Source organism: Dicentrarchus labrax, unplaced genomic scaffold (genome assembly GCF_905237075.1).
Source record: "Dicentrarchus labrax unplaced genomic scaffold, dlabrax2021, whole genome shotgun sequence".
NCBI lineage: Eukaryota > Metazoa > Chordata > Actinopteri > Moronidae > Dicentrarchus > Dicentrarchus labrax.
This window is the reverse complement of record NW_026136718.1, coordinates 3621919-3645182: the sequence shown is the minus strand read 5'-3', so window position 1 is coordinate 3645182 and position 23264 is coordinate 3621919. Positions and strand designations below refer to the sequence as shown.

The following is a 23264-nucleotide window of genomic DNA, read 5'->3' as shown; positions in this document are numbered from 1 at the left end:
AAACAATTTTAAACAATTTAAACAAAAGTAGATGAAATAAATTAAAATATGAGACACGTTTCAGTGTTTTCTGTGAGCAGTGGCAGCTTCTGCTCCCGTCTGATACGTACGATACGGACGCGTTGTTTCAGGATGAAGAGAACGAGGACTTCCTCTCCATCAGTCGAGCCATGGAGGAGATCGTAGATGATCCCATCGACTGCTACTGGCTGATCAAGTGTTTCGTCAATCAGTTCCACACAAAGTTTGGAGACTCAGTTCCCCACCTGGTGAGTGTCCCATTTAGCTCAAATGAAAAATATATCACCTGTAAAAATGTTGTTTCAGCTTTCAGTTACTTTGTGTGGTCTTCATCAATGGATGAAATATGCTTTAAATAAGCAAATCTCATACATTTTCAGTCTCCATGCTGAGACTTTCTCAGCAAGTTTATTACCAGTAAAATCAGGATCATAGAACAAAAATAAGAAACTTAAATTAAGTGAAATTGAAGATGGAAAGTATACGAGGAATCATGGTGCAAATTTAGTTTCTAAAACGTCAGAATTGATGTAACAAAGTTCTCAGCAGTCAGGAGTTCGGCTCACATTATTTTTCAATTTGCGTCACTATGAATTGAGACTTTGTTGCTTCCTGCTGTTGTGCTCCGGTGCAGCCGAAGAGCCTGGAGCATTATCTGAGTCAGGAGGAGCCTCGGCTGCTGAACCATCTGAAGAACAGCGGATCCCTGGCTCAGCTGCCCTACGGCCTCTGGTTCAGACGCTGCTTCGCTGGCTGCCTGCCCGAATCCAGCCTGCAGAGGTCAGTTTACCGTTCACGGCGCTGATCATCACATCTGCACGCTTTCGGTAAACCAACAGAGCGAGGGTTCACACATTCCTGTTTTATCCTCAGCAGAATGGGATTATCAAAATCCTTCCCTGCAGCTGCTTTTAAAGATCTTCAAACCACATTTCTGCCTAAATCTGTGCAGCTGATTCACGCTGGGATTAAACTACATTTACAGATTTAATAATCCAGGGGGGCCTTCAGTGTCTGCCACGACTCCAAGAGACGTCTCAGACTACTTGTTAGACCCTGATCAGTCTTTGCTGAAGTGATCAGGCAGTAACATATTAGTACTGATAATTATTGTTATGGAGGATGTTGTAAACTTTATCAAAAACGTCTGTCAGGCTGATCTGATCCTGATCTTAGGAAGCACTCAGATATGCAGCTGCCAGAAGGATGTCAATGATTTTTTTTTTTACTGGAGCCCTGCTACACAAGGAAGAACTAGCATTGATAAAGTTTTAAAGAAATTCTAGGTAAAGCGATTCCAACACACTTTTTCCCTTGAGTATTTCCTCTTCCTCGGGGCAGAAGGGGGAGGAGAAGCTTTCTTTTCTCTGTCTGAAAACAGAATCCAGTTGATATCCAGCACTAACTTCTTATTCCAGCTGGGATTTGTGTGTCAGCTAACATTAAAAGACTTGCCCACAGATATTCGGTTTACTTCTGTTGTTGTGACGTTAGCTTTAGTGGCAGGAGAGTACGTGAGCTGGTGCTCTGGGAAACCCTTTCATCCTCTCTGCATGTTAGCGGCAACTTCAGCAACATAGCTAGTTAGTTGCTGTCCTTGCTGTGTCCCTGTTCACAATATATCATGGTGTTTGACTTTTTAACTTTGCAATGCCTGGTGCAGTGGTGTTGTTTACCAAAGGAAACAAATACACTGCAGAATATTTAAACTTGTTGCTTAGGACAAACATGTCTGAAAGCTACAGATTGAGTGAGAGTCAAGAGACAGCTGTCCCCTTTGTCTGAATGCACTGTTATTAAAGTCAACCTTAAATTCGCGACCCCATTTAAATGAACTGTGATTGTTTTTAGGGTGTGGGACAAGGTGATCAGTGGCTCCTGTAAGATCCTGGTGTTTGTGGCGCTGGAGATTCTGCTCAGCTACAAGATCATACTGATGGGCATCAACCGGCCTGAAGGCATCATCAAGTTTCTGTGCAACGTGAGTAACTGACGGCGCAACAGTGTCACGTTATAGAGTGCTGCAGGGGTGACGTATTTCTGTAGGCCAGCCTGGAAGCTTCGCCCTGGTTCCTTCAACAAAAAGCCAATGGGATGATTACAGATAGTTAGCTCTGTGGCAAACAGAAGTTTATGATACTTGCATGTTTTTTTCAGCAAGATAATCAAACAAATTAACTTTTATATTGTATTTTTGAAGCATAAATTTGAAGTAAAAACATTAGGCAACTAGTGAGTAGGTAAGTTTCCATGTTCGGCGTGACATTTAATGTCACCAACAACCTCTGTAGTCTTTCTTTTGACACTTAAAAGCTTCAAAATTGATGTGTGGCTTATTTATTTATGTATTTTATGTCGAACAAAATGTGAAAATCTCTTAAAGCTTGTGTTAACCACAGACCTTATTTCATGCATCTCATTCAGAAAACCCACTGACTTTGATAAGAAGGAACCAGAAGTGCTAAAATACTAACTCACTTCCCGGTTTTTGAACTCATTCCTGTTGTCCACCAAACAGAGATGCATTGTTTGTCGTCCTCTTAGTAGGCGCCCTTGTAAAAACCTCACACCAACTTTTCCCTTCCAGATACCGCAGGAAAACACAGACGCCATTGTGACCAAAGCCATCGACTTGTGGCACAAATATTGCGGCACTCCGATGCACGCTGTGTAGCCACACGGAGCTCCACACACACCTAGAGGGGAACCGCTTTCCCAGGATGCACCTCTTAACTCCTCCGAGAGACTAACAGACTGTGGCGTTCGGTGTCAGTGGGGATTCATCTCTGCATGACTGAACCGAAAACTCATCACAGGCAACTTTCAGTAAGCCAGAGGAGCCGGGAGCCACTCTTCATTGACAATTCCCAGCTTTCACCAGAGTACGTGGAAAGGACTCGACTGCATGAACACTGGAAACAGCTGCTACACGGAGCGGATGCAAAGAAAAAAAAACCTGTTTGGAAAAAGGCAAGGAAGCATAAACTTATTTTTTAATAAGTTTCTTTCTTTAAGAAACTGCATACATCATAGAAGACTCACAATAAATTAATACTCACATGCAGTTTTTTCTGCTTTACAAAAAAAACATTTGAAAAGTCTTGCTTACTTTCTTTACTATGTACAAGTCTTATAATTCTGAGAATATTTTTCTCCCAAAACATTTTTAAACATACAAGAGACAGTCATATTACCGACGCTTGTACATACACACACACTCACTCAGACACACAGTCATAACACACACAACAGATGAACCAGTTCTCCCAATAATGTGGTCAGAAACCGCCAATTCATGAACCTAACATGGACTGTAAACAATAAAAAACTCATGTGGCAGGGTTTTCGTATTCTGTACCGCCAAAGGTTCATCTCAAACAATAAAAAAATGAAATAAAAAGTCTTCTTTCTTGTAGTTCGGCAGAGAGTTCGGCAACATTTTACTGTGTCTACAGATAATATTCTGTATCAAATGAAACTAGTTAATTTGGCAACTTTTAAATCCCTGTAAACAATACTGTAGGCACAGTGACTGTGGCGTTACTGAACTCTCAACAGCAGTCACTCTGGGATGCATTCAAGATCGCGACTTCCACAGCAAGTCAAGTTGCTTTGGTTTAAAATGGCCGTCTGAAAAGGGTTTCTGAGCTCTTGAATGCAGCCCATAAACAAACGGAAAATCTGAAATTATTGCTCAGTTGATTGGTGTGATTGTGTTCGAGGATATTTGTTTTACTGTTACTGGCTTGCAGAGAGAATTTGGGGATTTTGATTCGGATTTTAGGAGATTTTGGCTTTAAGATTCAGCTGCCTGCAACAGCATAAGCTGTTATAAATATTTAAATTCCTCTGGCTAAATGAGATAAACGATCATCGAGTTGTCGTCTGTGGAGAAACACTGTGCCAACACAAGTTTTTGTGCCCCCCAGGAAAGATTAAGTCCAGCTGAGAAAGGAGAGGGAGAACACGTGAAAGGCAAGAAAACAATCCCTGTGTAAAAAAACCAGAAAAATGAAGTCCCATCTTCACCTCCTACCGTTCCCATCCTCCAAATTGGCACAGATTCTGTTTGACTCCCAAAAGCAAAGTAAACAAATCGCCACCTCTCCATCATAAAAAAAGGACAAATAAAAGCTTTTGAATATCAAGAGGTCTGTAAAATCTGACGGGAGCCGCCAGTGCAGAGTTGAATCCATCTGTACTTGTAGAAGTGTTTGCTCCCGTTTCCTGTGCTGGCTGCAGCACACGGGTCGTGTCCAGTCTGTCAGTGTGAAGTCGACGCTGGAAAGAGGAGCAGGTAGCAGTACGAGGGCAGCAGGTAGCGGTCTGAACACTTGAGGCTCGGTGTGGGAGTGTGAAAGCCTGGCCGAAGGTCTGGCTCGACCACTTTACGGCCGATGGAACCTGCAGGATGACAGAGAGGAAGTGAGCTTTAGGTTTGTCAGGTGGTTTTTCACTTTAGTCCAGAATTAAAGGTCCAGTGTGTAACATTTTATTAATTTATGTTTTATGAAAACATAAATATAGAGAAAAATAGACAATAAGAATCACTGTATTTTTGTTACCTTAGAACAGTGGTTCCCAACCTTCTCCCCCTTTTCTATCAGAGTAAACTGACGACTGATAAACTGCACAATGAACCCAAACAGTGAACACAATAACTGCAGGAAGTTTGTGCAAAACGAGCGATTTGGAGGAAGTTCTAGTAGATTATTTCCTGTGAATGTTGAACTGATATTTTTTATTTTACAAAAGTCTCTGTATTATATATTTTCTTTAATTTTTTGCTGTCAAACACACTAAATAGACACTTTTTTGACAGATTTCAGTGTTTTCTTCTCCCTGACACTCGGCCATTTGTTCTATTAGCTTAGTACTTTTCTAATGCAGGACGAGGCTGTTTATCAGAGAGTGAAGGCTCTGAATATAGCTTGTGTGAGATATTGTTCGGAGATGTATGATCTGTATGATATAGAAGTTTTCTTACACGCCTTAAAATGAAGAAGGTCACGTGAGCTACAATCACTTAGTCTGAGTGCAAATGCCAGCACTGGCAGCTATTTTACCACCAGTCTGTTGACACTTCAGTAGCTCTGCAGAGTGGGAGATACGGCAGCTGTCAGAAATTCCAATTTGAACAGTTTTCACACTCGGCTGCTCACAATTATAGTGTGAACAATGTGACAGTAACGCAGTGTAAGTACAGCTGAGGCTGACAAAGAGAGCAGCTTAAACTGATAAAGGCTGAGCCAAGTCTAACAATGTAATCTGAGATTTCGTACAGAGGATAATCCCTTTACATTTTACTCTGGCACCGCACTCGGGACAAACTTTTCAAACAGTCTGAAAGAAAAGTTGTCTCTCACATTTGAATCCATCTGACAGTTATCTCATAACTCTGCCTTACCTGGTAAAATGGCGGCTCGACTCATGCACCTCCATCTCTGTGCTTTTAAACTCGTTCAGCTCCTTCCTGATGGCAGCCTGAACACACAAAGCGACACACATTTGCATGCAGTGTATATGTACAGACTCGTTGAATCCAGAGTTAGCGAAGCATTGTTTGAGTATGCTGTGTGTGTTCAGTTAACCTTATCAGCAGCTGTTAGCCGGGTCCATGGCTTGTCTGCTCTCCTGTCGTAGTCCTGAGCCTCGGCGACCTCCACGTAGTCACTGAAGCGGATGAGGATCTTCGCCTCCCTCAGCTCCTCCACTGTGGGCCTCTGGCTGAGCTAGAGGAGGAAAGAAAGGAGCAGCGTCAGTCCGATCATCATCCTGCAACGTGCACGCTGAGGAATGAAAGCTGATGTTCTTGAGAAGAAAGTAGCTGCTACCTTTGTTAGAAAATATGGGAAAAGCAATGAATATATATTTATGGTTTTAAATCTTCTTTTTGCTTATTTTTTCTTTGTATAACTTGAGTTGAATAATCAATAAAATGAAAGCAGACAGAGGTTGCATAACTCTGGCAAGAAGGCACAACGTTGTACGTTTTTATTTGAATTAATAGAAAATGCTTACTTTATTTAAAAATACCACTAGACTCATTTTTTTTTTCTTCATTTGTCTTTAAATGTAAATAAATCTCTTAAAAATTATTATATCTGCACCTCGATCACCTCTAAAAAACAAAATAACTCGTTCCTTGGCTCATTCCCATTTCCCACCAAATTCAATTCATTTTTGAGATGATCATATAATGATATTAATAATAATAATAATAATAATAATCTTTATTGATAGAGCACTTTTAAAACCAATGTTACATGTAGAGCCTAAACAGTAATCAGTAAAATCTTCAAATCAATTCTAAAACACACTGGCAGCCAGAGATATCCTGCTTAGAGACGAAGTGAAAAACAGACTCAATGACTCATATTAGAAAAAAAAATATATATATATCATTTAAATGAAAAGGGGATGATTTACTGGATGAATTTTAAAGACAAAACGTATAAATAAATATAGAACCAAACCAAGCTGAAGTGATTGTTTCTCTGCGGTGGAAGAGCGGCTTCATCTATCAATACCTGAGTCACTGAGATGGAGACGATCTCTCTCTCTCTCTCTCTCTCTCATATAGAATGAGAGGATGATATAACAGATAATACCATCATCCTTTCAAACGGCTGCAGTCTGAAGGGTGGCAGTCCCGTCACCACGGCAACCACGTTCATATTTCCAGCCGGGGGTCGTGAACCGACCATCTAAACAATTACCACTGATCAAAGACTCCGTGTCCCTCTTACCTTTCTGGACAAATGTCTCTTGATCTCCCTCTTCTCCTCCTGCTCCTCCAGATCGTTTCGAGCTGGCAGGAAGGAGAACGAGAACATAAATCACACACAGAAGAAAGAAATATCCATCGTCACTCTCGCAACTTTACGCAGCGTTACTTACGTTTGAGTATGTTCCTCTGTTCCAGCTCCTCCGCCGTCGGCCGCTGACTCAGCCGTCTGAAAAACAGTGACACGTCTATTTCAGGAAATCAATTTTTATCGTGTGTGTTTTTTTTAAATTTATTTCTAGATCATCGTAATTGTACCTGATTAATGCATAATCTCATCCGGGCTGACTTGCTGACTACCAGTAATCTATTGAGTGAATTTACAGGCTGGGGCTCTGAGGCCGTGCAGCGTTTAATATACGGTTGGGAGGATGATGGATTTATTCTGACCAGAGCAGAGTTGGTGATTGTTAAAACAGTGGAAAGAGTTTTGTTTGAATCAAATTACAATGATCTAAAGGTAAAATGACTGTTTTTGTCTATGGAGTCTGGTGGAGAGCGATAGTGATATTACGGCTGTTTCTGGATAAGGTGTATCTCTGTAATCTGGATTAATGTTAAATATAATTTACGGGCAGACCTAGTATTGACATAAACTCCAGTCTTATTCCTCCTTTTTTTAATGATGAAGTGTCTCAGGTTCATTACGATGCTGAAAGGATTGCTGTGAGTCTGGGAACCCTGATAATGGTTAAAAATGAAGGTTTTAAGAATGATGTCTTTAATATGTGTCTGAGACGATACGTTGTTGAATCAAAAAAAGATGTTTTATGACATAAATAAATGTTTTAGGTCGTTTTAACTTTGAATCTTTCTGCATTAGGAATGTTTAGAGATAACGTTAAATGATTATTGTGGGAAACACTGCTGTATCTGCACATGCTCCCTGCGCTTTCCGCTCTTCTACACACTGTACTCCACTTTCTATTTTCCTCATGTCCAGCTGCTCCTCGGCTTTAATCTTCCTCCCTCCGTTATGACTCATCATCCATCATCTGCTCCCTTCAGCAGCCAGGTCGCATCTATCCCAGCTAACGTGGGTTCAGGCACTTTGCAGGTGACTGGGTCTGCATGCGGAGCAATGTGTGTGCCTGTGCATGTGGGTGTGTGTGTGTGTGTGTGTGTGTGTGTGATACCTGGTCAGTTTGGTGGCTGTTTGTTGTCGGGACTCGAGTCGCTCTTGGTCCGACTGCAGCGGCAGGATGTTCTTCTCCTCCAGCTCCCTCTTCGATGGACGGTTACTCAGCTTGATGGCCAGAGAGTCCTTTCGTAAAACCTTCATGGCCAGTGTGCCTTCGATCATACAAGAGGCAAAGTGGATGTCATTGTATTAACACACGCTGTAACACGCTGTGAGCTTTGTATCCGGCCTGTAGTGAACTCTCACCTTCCACGCTGACTGTAAGGAGCCTGGATACATTTTCTTCCAGTACCTCACATAATTCTGGTGGTTATTTATCACTGCTGCGCTTATTTTTTTTTTTAATTCTTTTTATTTCAGGGTTTTCTTCAAGGCTTCCAGGTAGAAACAGATATATCTAATCTCCGTCTTGTGACCAGTTTAGATTCCAGATAATGACCTAAACAGTTGTCCAACTCTTGTAAGTGCTCGTTTTTCCTGAAGCTCTCATAAAAGTGTAATATGTAGGGATGTAACGACTCACAATACTGGGTTCATGATGTGATTCTTTTTAATAAAATGACACTGAAGATAAATAATGACTGACAAAGATTCTTTTATTTCTCAGACAAAAATAAATGTATTTTCTTTTTCTTCTTCTTCATCAAATTATCTGAGGTAGAGTATAAACTGAGCAAAACATAAATTTGTGAAAATGAAACTGATGTCTCTGTGCCTTGATACAGCTATTGATCCGACTGCCGTAGGACGACAATCAAAAGTAAAATCACGATTAATTTTTCCTCACACCAATTTCAATCTTCACGTATATTTGTGATGCAACTGTCTCGTGATATATTGTTAGATTCCTAGTAATATGATGTAAATAATGTACTGGTCACATTCACCCATTCTCACACACCGACAGCACAGCATCAGGAGCCGTTTGGGGATCGAACCGCCAACCTTCTGATCAGTAACAATGAATGTTGTAATGTTAAGGGAGCTGTTGGCAGTGACGAACCAGTGACGGTGCTTTTTAGCCTCTCTTAGCTCATTATTTTAGTTTTATAGCACATTTCCGGTCTGGTTCAGAGTTTGAAGCAGGAGCAGGCAGCTGTACAAGCTTTGATAAACTCATTGTAACACTGCTCGCTGGTGGAAGCCAAGCGAGCATGTTAGCCATAATATTTGTACAAGGTGATAATATGTCTGTCTGCCCCCTAGTGGCCACATGAAATCAATAATTGCAGCTTAGATTTGTCTTTTGTCCTATAGTTTGACCCTTTCTGTTTGGTGAGATGTCTTTATAATCCTGTCTTGGGTTATTGCTCTTAAGGCACACACCCTTTTCTCCTTTCCTTTATGTATTATGTATTGTGTGTACATTATTTAAATACGCTGAATAAACTACATACATGCTCCTGTGATAAATAATTCACATCACTGATAAACTGCAGCTCGGAGAGCTTCCAGCCATGTGAGACGTCTGTGCTTGTGCAACCATACGGAAACACAACGTAATTCATGTGCACACATATGCACATATATTAGGACGGATTACAACAGCTGGCAGTTACAGGATACAAATTAACACTGGAAAGCCACTTCTGATCAAAGAAGCAGGTGGAAAGAGAAACACCACAGAGAGAATGCAAAACACCTACTTGTAAACAATGTATCATCCTCATCTTCCTCCTCGTCGTCGTCGTCGTCCTCCTCCTCATCGTCTTCTTCTTCCTCCTCCTCTTCCTCCTCGTCGTCCTCGTCCTTGTACATACCGGGCAGGTCCTCGTAGTCCGCCTCGTTGGGGAGGTTCTCTTTGTCGTCGTCACACTCAATCATCACCGTGGGAACAGCGTGCATCATGGAGCTGCGGGGCGGTGGGAAAAAGGGCAAAGGTCAGAGCGGAGGTGTGTGCTCAACGTTGCATGAGGTTGTGAAATAACAGGAGAGCTGCTGCATGTGCATGATCTAGAGTGGGAATACGTGTGAAAAGTCCACCAACATGGCTGTGACCGATGAGACCCTGGAATCATTTGTTTGGTCGTCTATCACTGACCTTAAACTCTAAAAACAAACCATTGGAAAGAAAAGCCCGCAGTTGGAATTAAAACGGTGTAAAATTAAGGAGCGATTTGTAAAAAATAAACTGGTACACACCCAAACAGCACATCAGTAAGCTTTATATGGCCAACAACAGCCGCCTAGAGCAGAGTCAAATGAACCTGCAGACAGGAAACCAATCACACTGATGGATGTGGAGGTGTGAGCTGCTGGAGGAGAGGCGGTGTGACCAGTGTGCCTCCGTTAATAAGAGAGCAGTGGGAGTTTTCCATCCACCTGCAGTCATTTCAGCAGAAACCTGAATGTATATATAGTTTTGTAAATGTCATATTTGGAGATAACTTACTTAAAGGCCTATATTTTATTATCTGAGTCTGAACGCAGTGTAGAAACCGAGCAGAGGCTGTAGCAACAGTCATCATCTAAAATGAAATTAGAGAATATTTGTAAAGCATTGGTTTTAGTTTTCTTGGTCAAAGCTGAGACTAATTTTATTATAAGATCGGATATTTAACCCCAGTAACGCACCTGCTGCTTGACTGTGAAGCAGCGGCAAATGTGTGTAAAATGTCAAACACATGACTGATGTTTTAAATTATAAGTTGACATTACAACTACCACAACTCCCATTGTTCCTTTTTCTTTTTACAACTCTTACTGGAGTTAAACACACAGGTGGAAATTGGAACAATTGTTGTCCTCTTCATTCCTGAAAAGATGCCACGTTTTACACATTTCTTGCTCTGCACCATTGGTTCTCAATAGGTGATAGAGTAAGCAACTAATAAAGGATGGAATTTTAGTGAAATAAACGTCTGAATAAACGAAATAGCATCAGCAAACTCTTCACACCCCACAGTTTGAGAACCATTGCTCTACGCCCTGACCCCTTCTTACTGCAGGTTTCCAGCAGTGTACACACAAACAAACTGTCATAAAAACAGACCAGCATCAGTAAAAGGAATCAATAAGCTCAGAGGAATACGATTCCGACAGATCGGACAACCGGTTCTCGATTATGTGAAATATGATAAGCCGAGTGGAGCACTCTTGGTTCGGATCTCTGCATCAGAACTTCCACAGCGACTCCGACAGTTGGATCCTCACCTCTCGAACCGCTGCATGGTGAGGGCCAGCGTCTTATTGAGTTCCTCTATGATTCTGCTGGGGGGGTGGAGGGAAACGGGCAGCGCCCCATACTGCAGGGAGTGCCCGCCCATTGGAGCATGGCTGGGAGGTGCGGGGCACTTCTGGAAGGCGAGCGAAGAGGGCTCCATGCTCCCTGCAGGTACGGAGATCATGAGCTTTTTTGGAGGTAGAGGAGGAGATAACTTCACCGACATACACGGCAACTTCACCGGGGCACCGTCTGCACAGAGGGGGGAGGATGTTTGAGAGGGTGTGACGTTCATAAACAGAGCCACAGACTTAAATATGAGCAAAGACAAACTTACCTGTCATGTGATTAGGTAGCCTGTTGAAGGGTTTAGGTGGTAGCGCAGGAGGTTGTTTGTGTAGCGTAGGAGGTCTGGAGAGCGTAGATTCAGCGCTTTCAGCCAGATACATACTGGACTTCTTTGTGGGCGGAGCCTGGCTGGACTTCTGGGCGTGGTCCTGCTGAAACGCGCCCTCACTAGGCATCTGAAACTCCAGAGAGCCTGAGGAGGAGAGGGCACAGAGAAAGAAAACAGTCAGACGCTACGATACGAGCTGGGAGATGAGGTGAACAAGGGTGGCGAGGCTCTGCTGCCTACCTACAGCTGCAGCTGCTCCTTCCATCAGCTCAGTACCTTCAGAGTCTGACAGGCCGGAGCCGAGCACCGGAGAGCGCCCGTTCTCCATCTTCACCTCCTCTCGTAAAGCTGGGGAGGCGCCGTCTATACGGACAGGAAAGGATGAACAGGGGGAAGAGGGTTGAAAAGAGGTAAATGGAAGACAATTCAGGGCTGCAAGAAGTGTTGAAGCAAATTACAAGAAAATCAACCACCAACAGTGTTTGTAATCAATTAATCAATAAAGCAAATAATCACGCAAAAAGCTGTTTCCAGATTCTCAAATATCAGCTGCTTTCATTAGTTATGTCCACATGGAGCCCAGGATTCTGATTACAATCAGTTTTAAAAAGCCAAACAGAATAAAAATGTTCCATATAAACACGGAGAAACTCTTAAAGAGCTCTTATTGGACATCTTGACAGAAGGACAACACGAAATTACTAAACAAGTCATAATGAATGAAACCGGGTTGGTGCTGAAGGGTAGCTGCTGAGGAAGACTAAATGCACAATGTATTCCTCACTTTTGTGCACGGCACACAGCTCTCCTGATCAAATGCGTCGGCGAATGTCAACACCAGACCAAAACTAGATCACACCAGATATAAAAAGACCCAAAAACCTTCAATCAGAAGGAACAAATGTGTGCATGTAACTGCAGCTTGAGAGGCAGAGAGAGCAGGGCGTCACGGGTTGGCCGCGGTCGGATAAACATCACTGCTTGGAGGCGTCCAGGCGCACTTCAGCATGGCACCGTTTCACTCTGCCTAGACGTAAGCGCTTATGGGAAAGCCCTAAAAGCTGACTTTTTCTCTGTTGATTGTTAAGTACCAATCTTTTTTAAATCCTCAGTAAAGATATCATTTTTTTCAAAAAATATACTACAAATCTTCTCTTGGAAACAAAAAAACCTGAACTGACAGACTCTGAATATCGTTTTTGCTACCTTTAACATTTTTACTTGCTGAAAAGGACAATATCAGGTCAACTGATTGATCACCTGCTCGTTTCAGCACATGTCAGATTGTATTGATCACTTTTGTTTTCTCACCTTTTTCATAAACCTCCTTCAGCACTCCCTTCTTGATGAGCTCTTCTCTGCTCTGGCGAGTGGACATTTTCCTCTCCAGCACTGGGGGGGGGGGCAGAGGAGACATGGCATCAAATGAACAACTTGTGGATACTTGGAGCGTTTATTAGTGCTGAGGAATGCGTCGGCTGCAGCAGACATCTGTTTAGACTGCTGCCTCCATCGCTGTTGCTACCCAGTAATACTCAAACACATGAACTGTACAGTGTGATGACTGATAAGGAGTTTTATACACACACCTCATTTCATTGTATTAAATTACTGAAGCCACATTTCAAACATGTTTTTGCTTTTTAACTGTAACTTGTATCTTGTAAGTTGGACATGATTTGTTTCAGTTTTCTCACCAGTTCCATTTTAATATCTGCCCACTTTCATCAATGTTCCTTCATTATTCATATTTATCCCTTAGTTCTCTGTAGTGAAATGTTCAGCCGCGGTTCTAGTCAAGTTTTCATTCCCCAGCCTTTAAGTATTATGCCTGCTAATTACATTCAATTCCAACAGTTATCTAAAAGAAATTATCCGCTCATTAACATTACTGCGCCTGGAGTACTTTTCATTAAAACTTGTTGGATGCAGGACGTGTGAATATTATCCACGGCATAACAGCGGATGATAACAATCAGCCAATTAGAAAAAGACCAGAGGTTAGAGCAAAAGGTGAGAAAACAATATGAATCATTGTGGGAGAAAAATTGTGGGAGACTTAAAGCAGGGAAGAAATGGCAGGTCAGCACATAAACAACCACAACTAACCTGCCCTGCAAAGCATTTTTATATTTTATGGCCCAATAAGACCGAAGGTTGTCCTCAGGGCAGTGATAGTACAGACAGGTTGTCAACATGAAGTCATACTCATCTGCCTCAGATGTGCTATATTCTCTGTGCGTAAGCAATATACGTGATTTTATTTCATGATCATATAAAATAAAGGGGAATGTGTTCAGTTCAGCTCAGTTACTAGCCTGGTGTGGGTACACGCTTTGACAAATAAACACAGGTCTCAATTAGAGGCTTTATTTTATAGACAGTCTCTGGATGCGTAAACCCTCCTTAAAGCTCACCAAGTTACTTATTCAATGGCCTAATTTCTAAAGAATAGTCATACTGGTTTGAATAAACAAGTTCTGTGCTGAGCAAAAGTTTTGTGCAAAAGTAATTAAAGGACTGTCTCATATAGAGGCCTGCTCCAAATAAAGGTTGTTTGGGTTCAGTGATTGAAGCGAATAAAAGCCTGGGCTATTAGTTGACGTTTTACGGCATTTACTTATTATTTCTCTTGGCGTTTTTTGGTTGTAAAACTTACAGAATGCACAGAACAGCGTTCCCACTCTTTAAGAAATCATTTCCCAGGACATTTTCTTGACAACACAGGACAGCACTTGCTCAAACTTGCATACGGCTGTTCTCACCACCGTCGATTTTCCGCTCTCTGAATAAACCTTTTTCACAGCAGCCAGCAGGGTGAACACAGGTGTTACCAATGATACTAACAAAGGCTCCGTTTAGTATAGCAGAGCATTTCCACATCCATACTCTGTCTGACCTGAAGGAACGTAGCCTTAATTATCATTGGGTAATTAAACACCTGTGTTTACCCTATATCACTATGTCATGTCAAAAAGGCTGCTGTGAAAAAGTGAGTCCAGTTTTCTTCTAACTGTAACGTTAATTTGGCCACAGCACACGCAAAATACAACTAAAATTTTCCAGGACAACATCCAGGATATCCAGGATATTCCAGGTAAACTAGTCTCTAGAGTTTCAGGTTTTCCAGATTTTCCAGGACAGCTAATTTTCAGATATTTTTGAACCTTACATACCCTCCCCCCACCCCCACAAAAACATACATTAATTTTTCTCTATGAATGCACACATCATTTAATGCACTTGGACTGAGTGATGGCAGGAGCCCAGCAGTAACACATGGCGCTCACAACACGGCTCTACCTGTGTGCACGTGTGCTGTAAAACGTATATAGTGTTTGATTTTCATACGGAGAAAGGGAGCAGGTTTCAGTCACCCGCTGTGACAGCTGGGGGAACAGCTTGGCTGTAGGAAGCCTCTCTGCACCCCCCCTTCGCTGCGTGTTTGTGTCTCTCAGTGAGAACAGGATGTAGAAAAGATTCACCCAGCTGAGAAACAACAACAGCTTCCATTCCTCCGCCCGAATCAGTCGCTTTCCTCCACTTCACAGCTTACTACTGGGTGCATATTGTAGCGGAGAAGCAGACATATGCACCAGCATCCACGTGTCCTCGGGTAGTGGGGCTAACATGGCGCAGACGACGCCGTGGCGCACTGACAATCACCATTTAAAGCTCATTTGTTGCTGCAGTTAACATTCATAATCAAGTCTTCCACAGCTGCTGTGTTTGCATCTCAGATAATTACTGTAATTAACAGCTTTCAGCCACAATGTCTGAACCGAGTATAATAGATGTAAATTGTATAAATTAAGCCTTCCAATTAGCTCAATTTTTCCACAGACTCTAGTTTCTTCCTTTCCTTTCCTATTTTGAATGTTATTTTAACTACCGTGGTCTTATTCTGTCTTTATTATTCAATGGTATTCTGTGAATATGCCTCTTGTATTTTTACATTGATATAAATTGTTCAAGTCATTGTTTAGTTAATTCCTTACTGAGAGAGAATCTTTTTTTATCTGATTCTATTTTTAACTTCTCTGTGAAGGCATCGAATAAGGTTTCAGCCGGTCCCTAAGACCTATTTCACGTCCATACTGGAAAAAAAGTACAAAAGGATATGAAGGAAATCGGTACTGGTTCCATATCGGTTTCGTTTTGTAGTTGAGCAACACTAATTTTTCCTAAAAATATATTTCAAAGCAAAACCGAAAAATGCAACTTAATGCAAGTGACGTTAACTTCATTAATCCGATCGATTTCTAAAGATATTTCTTGGGCTTTTTATTATATTATGGGCCTTTATTTTTAAGACTGTCTATTTGAAGACATTTACTTTATTTCTCCAGTTTGTGGTATGTTTACTTGTAGGAAGGTATTTATATGTAGTGGTGGGTAGAAGGAGACTGTAAATCTTAAATTTAAATAAAATATTGGTTAAAAAAAAGCATTTAAAGACTAAATTAAGCCTAAGATTCAGGTATTAGACTACATAAGACACCGCCAACAGCCAGACCGCCCAGTAGGAGCCAGGCTCATCAGTGCTGATGGTCTGGTTGATGAAGCAGCAGCAGGAGCATTTGACCCGCTGCCACCTGGTGCTTTACCGGCCTTACATAACCATAATCATACAGCCTCTATATCACCCCCTGGTCTGCAGCACAGTCCCCTCTGAGCCGCCATTCATCAATGCTACCGTTGCTAGGTGCAACGGGGAGACATTTATCTTCTGCTGAGATGTGAGTGAAGCAGAGTACCATGGGGAGGGAGGGGTGGGGTGTTTACAGTGCTTTTGGTTCTCACCGGCAGAGGTTTGCTTGAACTTTTCACTCTTCTTCTTCCTCCACTTCCAGGGTTTAAACAGACGTCCCAGGGTGGCGAACTTGCTCCGCCGCCGAATGGGAGGCGTGTGAGTGCCTGGAACCAGCGAATCAGAGCGCATCGCTGCCAACCTCTCCACTTCCTCAGCTGGAAAACAACAACAACAAAGTCATTAAACAGCAAGTACACAACACCTACAAAAATATGTTTCTGACTTGTTTAATGGTGAGGTTTCTTTTACCCATACCAGAACTAAAATGGATGCAGATGCAATAGAAACAGGGTACAACACTGCTATGATAAAGTAATTGTGACTATCAGTGAAGGACCTTTAATCAATAATGAAAATAATCTGTAGCTGCCCCCCCTCATCTGTCACATAAAATCCATCTAGCCGCTGTAAATTTCACCATAAATGACGGAAGTACTCAGAAAAATCAAATGGATAACAAATGATCACTTGTCTGGGATTGAAATGTGAGGGGATGCAACCCCCAAGGGGGGCGCTGTATAATCAAGTCAGGAAAAACTCATTTGGATTGCAGTTAATCACAGTTAGACGGGGGGGGGGGGATTCCCAGAGAGATTTAAAGAAAGACCTCAGGAGGGGAGAGGAATTTAACATGGATGGGAACAGAGAGCATAAACAGACTGTAAACAAGAGGCGCTGCAGAGAATATCCACAACAAACACAAACATCACAATCACAGTGATCACAGTCGCTCCCTCCTCCACTTCCCATTCACTGACTCTGTACGAGGAGCTGTTTGCATGCAATAATGCTGGAGGCTGTTTCTATACAGCAGAGCGCCAGTTTTTCATTTCAAATTACACCTTTTCCCATTACACACAACATCCTGCAGTATGAGACAGGCTCTGTGGAGCGAGGGCATGAGGCCTGAGCCAGAGGCGATGAATAAAACAAAAAGGAAACCAACACTTTAGCAGGCGGTAGTGGATGTAAACACACTGATACACATATTTACACAGATATACTTCAGAGGGATAGAAAACGTGGGAAATATGTGCGAGCAGATCAGAGTTGCCTACTTTCATGTGAGAGAAAAGTCAACAAGCAGAGAATATTCTAACCACAATGTCCATAAAGAACGCAGCCTGACTCGTGCACAATACAATGGAAACTCTATGGCTGCGTTCACACCAATATGTTGGGGCTACTGTGGGTTTATTACCGTATGTGCAATTTATGTGCATGTCCTGGCATAGCAAGGAAATTCTCTCCAACATTAACTAGTAGTCGGTTTCGAGTCAGTACATGGGGGCGGAGTTATCATTATGATTCCGGCTACATTTTACTGAAGCAACAACAAATAAAATGTATTTTTGTTGTTTTAATAAGTATTGGTGAGTCTTTTTGTTCAAAATGGGGCTGCACAACATGGTAAATGAAATATTACTGCAATTATTTTTGCATCTACATTTTCCTTTTCAGTCTGTACTTGCACTTGGCCATTGTGATTTAGATAGTACGGTCATTAAATGTGCAGCCCTAGTTCAAAATCAAATCTGGTTGCTTATATTTAGGATAAATATTATTATTGCTGGCCTTCATGTGCCTCTGAAAGCTTTCCCCCCTTTATGAACAGCCCTGGCTCTAAGTATCAACAGTTGGCATTAAATAGTCAGATTCCTGATCTTGTTTGCTTCCTTCTTTGATCAGAAAGTCCCGGACTTAAACCATTTTTTGTTTTTCTCATTAGCTGGGATGAACCAGCAACTGCAGAGGAAGCGATGACCACAAGTAAAACCTGACGTCAGTGGCACAAACAGATAAATGGGAAGCAGCTGCAGACAGGAGGAGATGTCAGCCTTGTTGTGTGGCGTTGTTACAAGAGGGATGTCAGATCAAATCTGTACCAGCTCAGCAGCCAGCTCCCATCGAGAGGCCCTTCAACAACAACAGCCAACCCCCCCACCCCAAACCCTCTCCTGCTCCCCTCCTCGGCTGGCCCTGTGGCAGATCTGCTCAGCGGACGACAGTTTGAGCCCGGGGTTGTTCTGTGGATGTGACAGCGCTCACGGAAAACCGTCCCCGGACAAATGGAGGAACAGTTTCAAAGCAAAGAAAAACTACAAAATCATCAATATGACCAAAAATAAAGAACGTATTTGTGATTTTAAGTCGTTATTTGCCCATAAAACATTTGAATTATGCTGCATGAGTGGATCAGCTGTCCTGTGGGGCGAGGAGATGCAGCGTTTTTATGTTTTAAGGAATTTCGTCACAGTTTGACTCATCTTTGCTCCCGTAAACAGAACATAGGTATCCGGTCGCTGCTGGTGTTGTCCATCCCCCCCCCCAGCGGTGAGTCAGAGGCCTCAGACTCACACTGCAGGGCCACATTCTTCCTCTCAGACCCCGGGTCTGTTTACTTACACTGACTCACTCAACAACAAGCTCCACAACAACTCAAAGCAGACAAACAAGAGAGGCTTCTGCCGCCACTGCCAGGGGTCACAGCCCCCCCCCCATCAGCTGACTCTTCCAGGTTCTGGGTCCATTCAGGTTTTTAGATTTGTTGGTTTTTATGGTCTTTTTATGGGGAACGATTAATCAATACTGTAAATGATCTCTGCTTCAGAAGTCTGTTCTGGGTTGACGGGTCATCGGTCTGTCGGTCGGTATTGATCTGTGGTGGGGAAGTCACACTGGAAGCAGTTTGACTGATCTGCTAATAAATTAACTTGCCTATTAATCAAATAAATGCGGCAAATACACCTTAAGAGGGGGGTCTTTGATGTTTTTCAGACCAGGACCCCCTGTAGCTGATAAAGAGACGGAGCAAAGACCCTCCAGTAAATATATATTGTATAAACTGTTATATTAACCCTACTATAAAACAATGCAGACAATTCACTGATTAGCTAAAGACAACTGTATTCAAATTATATATCAAGCTAAAATAAATTTGCGAGTTTCAGGTTCTCAAATGTTAAGATTTGCTTTTTCCTTTTTTATATCAATGTTTTTTTTTCAATCTTTGGGTTTTGGGCGGATGTTCAGACAAAATAAGCAATTTAAAGAGACTCCACCTGCAGATGACACATTTTCACAGTTTTCTGACATTTAATAGACAATTAATAATAATAATAATAATAATAGATCATTAATCGCTAATAAAAATAAGTTGCAGCTCCAGTTAAGGTCTTAGGTCGATTAAGACGTTTAAATCAGTCGGTAGTATTCAGACAATGGTCACATCTGTGGCTCAGAATCATACCTGTGTGTCTCTAAAAAGTACATTTGACCCAATCTTCTGAACGTATTGATCTGAAAACAGACAATAACACTGGAGGGAGATTTTCAAAGTAAATCAACTCGTTTATTAATTGACCTTCTAGTCAGAGCAGCTGTGCTGTGACAAATCAATGAGCCCTTAAAGTGATTATTCAACTGACAGAAAACTAATCGGAAGCAATTTTAGGCGAGTTTGAGTCATTTTTCTACAAAAATTCTCTATTGCAGCTTCTCAAATGTGAAGATTGAATATTAGATTTGGGTTTTGGACTGTTGGACACAGCTGTCACCTCAGGGCTCGTCCAAGGCAATTTTATGATAATGATTTAAAAACAGTGAGTGATTAATGAGGACAATAAAAAGGAATCATTAGTTGTAGCTCCAATTAAGGTTTTGATCAATTAAGTCATTAAAATTGACAGGATGTTTTTTATGGATTTTTTGGGGGGAATACGCTGTAACTCCTCTGATATGTGGCTCTGAAATATGAACTTAATTAAACACTACACAGTTTAAATGATCTGTGATCAGAAATGAATACTGGAAACTGATTTGTCAATTAATTTAAGTGGATCAAAGAACCAAAACTAAACCACCAACACACACAACCTCATCATCAATAACTCCACTTTATCTCAACTAAATCACAAACAGTGGAGAAAAAACAGAGCGGGTCGTGAGGCTTTCTTCACTTTAAAGGGTGAAAGAAAACGTAAAACATATACACAAGAGGCCTATATCTTAGCTTTCCTCTTTTATTTCTGTCAAGATAATGTAATTAAATTGCTATTTTTAAAGATTAGATTATTATTTAAGATCTAAACTGCTTTAGAAAAGTTAAAACAAGCAAAGAGCTAAGAGACTTTTAGCAAAATAATAAAAAAAATACATAATACAGAAAGAGAATTGTATAAAAAGTGATTAAAAATATCCAAATCACTCGTTTTACACAAATCTCCTGCAGATATTGTGTTCACTGTTAGTTTATCAGCTGTTCTCTGTTATTATTAATGAATATAATATGAAATATCCATAAAATACAGTCAGTTTTACCCCCCTTAAGGTAAAGAGGTTTGGAACCAGTGCTTTTAAAGGTCACTACAGTAAAAACAGTGAATTTAAGGAGCATTAAGAGCTGATCTGAGAGCTGCTGTAGCGCAGATTGGCCCCCGGCAGGCAGGGAGCGGTCACCAACAGATGACAGTAATCATTTAAACCTCCTCCTCTTCCTCCTCTTCCTCCTCCACCCTGCCCCCCCTGCAGCAGTAACCCTGAACCGGGTCCCCTCACCGTCCAGCTGCTCGGCTCCCCGGCAGTTGCTGCAGATGTGTTTGATCTCCTTCCCGATGTGGCAGTGGATCATGAACGGCACGTTGTTGTTGTTGTTGGCGGCGGGCGGACGCTGCTGCTGTCCGCCGGAGCCGCTGCGGGACTTCATCCTGGCCAGGCAGAAAGCTCTGCTCCTCTTCCTCGGTTTCTGCTGCTGCTCCCCGCCGGGAACCGACGCGGTTAACGGGGAGTCGGTGGCAGAGCCGGAGCCGGACCATGAACGCATCACGTCGCCTCCAAAGCCTGCCATGTTTGCGGTGTGTGGACTGCAGGGACCCTCTCGCCCTCTGCTCTGGTGGAGGTGGTGCTGGTGAGGGGGGGTTCAACTGGGTTGCAGCTCTGGCCACTACTCACAAGTTAACCATAATGAGGGACACACTTCCGGTCACGTCTTACAAAATAAAACCACACTGAGCGCGCGTTTAAAGACCCGCAAACAAGCTGTAAGAGGACTGGAGACTGTCCCTATAGTAGTCCATATTGAAGCAGAAATGCATTGTACATTTCTAATTCACTCGTCCACAATGTGTTTAACTGTCTGCATATGTGTTAATGCATGGCAGCTGATACAAATATCTTTTATGAGAAGTCATAAATCAGTAAAAGAGAATAAATTTTAGTCTTTTTTTGTCCACAAAGGTTGAAAAATTTAGTTTTTAGCAACTTTCTTGCAAACATGCGACTAGAAATAATAGAAATAATAATATATATCATATTCATATTCAGCATATATAATTACTATTATTCATTTTTTTATTTCATACATAAAACCTCAGTTTGGCACAGACAGAAGGTCAGCGAGCTCATGATGTTGTTCTCTCCGTTAGTGTTGTGCAAGAGGTTATCCATTAAAAGATTCATTCTTTTAAACTGGAAGGAGCATAAACCTGGTTGCTGCTCTGGGGACTCGTGTTGTGATGTGTTATAGGTTGAAAGAAGAAAGAATTTGGTTGACTAACAGCAGAAACTGAGCAGAGTTGCAAAGCAGTAACAAACTGAACTGTTACAAGGTAAGATTAAACACCACGGAGAACTTTATACAGCCACTGACTTTGTGAGACATTTTGTGGATATTAATTCATTAGTAATGAGTATTCGTATAAGTAAGTAACTTAAAACTTATATAACTTATTTTTTTTACACCAAAATTAATCACAAATTCAACATTTTTATCTCCACTTTTAAAAATACAACATAAAATGTACTTTGCAATAAAAGCACAATTTAAATAATTAGAACGTGTAGTACTTCAGTTTATTGTCAATAAAATATATATTGGTTTATCTTATCTTGAAAACTCTATAATCTTCTCTGGGCAGGCTATTTGTGACTTCTTGTGTACAAACCAATAAGTTTTGTTTGTTTTGTTTTGTTTTGTTTTTTGCTCCTTTGCTTTATTTTGAAATCTCACTCAGCTTCCGGTGTTATTGTCTACACTGACGCAGCTCACAGATTCAGCCAATCCTGGCCCGCGGTTGCGTGTTAGCCCCGCGGTGGCAGCCAATCAGGTTGAAGCGCTGGGAGATTCAGATTTTAGAGGGATTTTAAATCTTCAGGACGATCTGAGGTTAAAAACTACAAATGACACCAAAATAGTGACAGAGAGCTGCAGAAATACATTTACATACAGAAATAACGTTTTATAATGACCTTTTATTTTTATTTTTATCTGTTTGCAGGAAAAAAACAGCTATATTTTTATTTATTTTATTCTTTTTATTATCATTTTTTTTATATCCTGAAGCATATTTAATGAATTGTGCAATAACAACAATAATAATCATTATTATTATTACTAACAAATCTCCTACATTGACATTACATTCTTAATTCTAATTATTTTAAAGTTCCACCATTATTTATTGTGTAAACCAGCTTGAATCGTTTATTTGTTTTTGTTTAATCTTTATTATTCAGGGGTGGCTCGCTGAGTGCAAAGCTCTCTTCTCCACGAACGCCCTTCACATAGTTACACACTTGGAAGCCGGTCCAGGGGATTGAACCCACGTCCTTCCGGTCACTAGCTTGCCACTGCCCTTTACTATGCAGAATTTATCAAAAGAAAATGAAAGTGCTTCATGTAAATAAATAAAAACAAAGTCATAAAACAAAGGCGCAGTTTTTAAAGGATTTTAGAAAGGTTGACATTGATTGCACTCAGACTCATAGGGGGTTAAAAGCTCAGTAAGATAACCAGGTGAAAGCTTGCAGGGAGTCCTGAAAGTAATCAACAGCATCTTAAAATCCATCCTGAACTCTGCTGGAAACCAATAGAGAGAAGCCAAGATAAGAGAAATACGCTCCCACCTCCAAACTGTCCGACATCTGTGTGTACCAGGCTTCCTA

At 41.4% G+C, this 23264-nt stretch overlaps 2 protein-coding genes across 4 annotated transcripts in view; one reads left to right on the top strand and one right to left on the bottom strand.

The window, feature by feature from the left end:
• tbc1d7 (TBC1 domain family, member 7) overlaps positions 1 to 3421 on the top strand; it is a 6264-nt gene extending 2843 nt beyond the window's left edge. The window contains exons 5-8 of the mRNA XM_051376785.1: positions 132 to 269; positions 656 to 801; positions 1873 to 2002; positions 2609 to 3421. Of these exons, the coding sequence (XP_051232745.1) occupies positions 132 to 269; positions 656 to 801; positions 1873 to 2002; positions 2609 to 2695 (501 nt within the window). The 3' untranslated portion in view covers positions 2696 to 3421. The remainder of the gene's footprint in view (positions 1 to 131; positions 270 to 655; positions 802 to 1872; positions 2003 to 2608) is intronic.
• Positions 3002 to 23264, bottom strand: part of LOC127350299 (phosphatase and actin regulator 1-like) — a 46380-nt gene continuing 26117 nt past the window's right edge. The window contains exons 1-13 of one of the 3 annotated variants that reach the window (XM_051376778.1): positions 20880 to 21220; positions 16313 to 16477; positions 12821 to 12901; positions 11750 to 11872; positions 11450 to 11653; positions 11103 to 11364; positions 9596 to 9801; positions 7945 to 8101; positions 6922 to 6977; positions 6771 to 6832; positions 5613 to 5753; positions 5429 to 5505; positions 3002 to 4425 (exon numbers count right to left, since the gene is read on the bottom strand). In XM_051376778.1, the coding sequence (XP_051232738.1) occupies positions 4410 to 4425; positions 5429 to 5505; positions 5613 to 5753; positions 6771 to 6832; positions 6922 to 6977; positions 7945 to 8101; positions 9596 to 9801; positions 11103 to 11364; positions 11450 to 11653; positions 11750 to 11872; positions 12821 to 12901; positions 16313 to 16477; positions 20880 to 21168 (1839 nt within the window). In that variant the 5' untranslated portion in view covers positions 21169 to 21220 and the 3' untranslated portion in view covers positions 3002 to 4409. Of the gene's footprint in view, positions 4426 to 5428; positions 5506 to 5612; positions 5754 to 6770; positions 6833 to 6921; positions 6978 to 7944; positions 8102 to 9595; positions 9802 to 11102; positions 11365 to 11449; positions 11654 to 11749; positions 11873 to 12820; positions 12902 to 16312; positions 16478 to 20879; positions 21221 to 23264 lie in introns of those variants that run through there. The other 2 variants (XM_051376779.1, XM_051376780.1) reach the window with 2 other exon arrangements.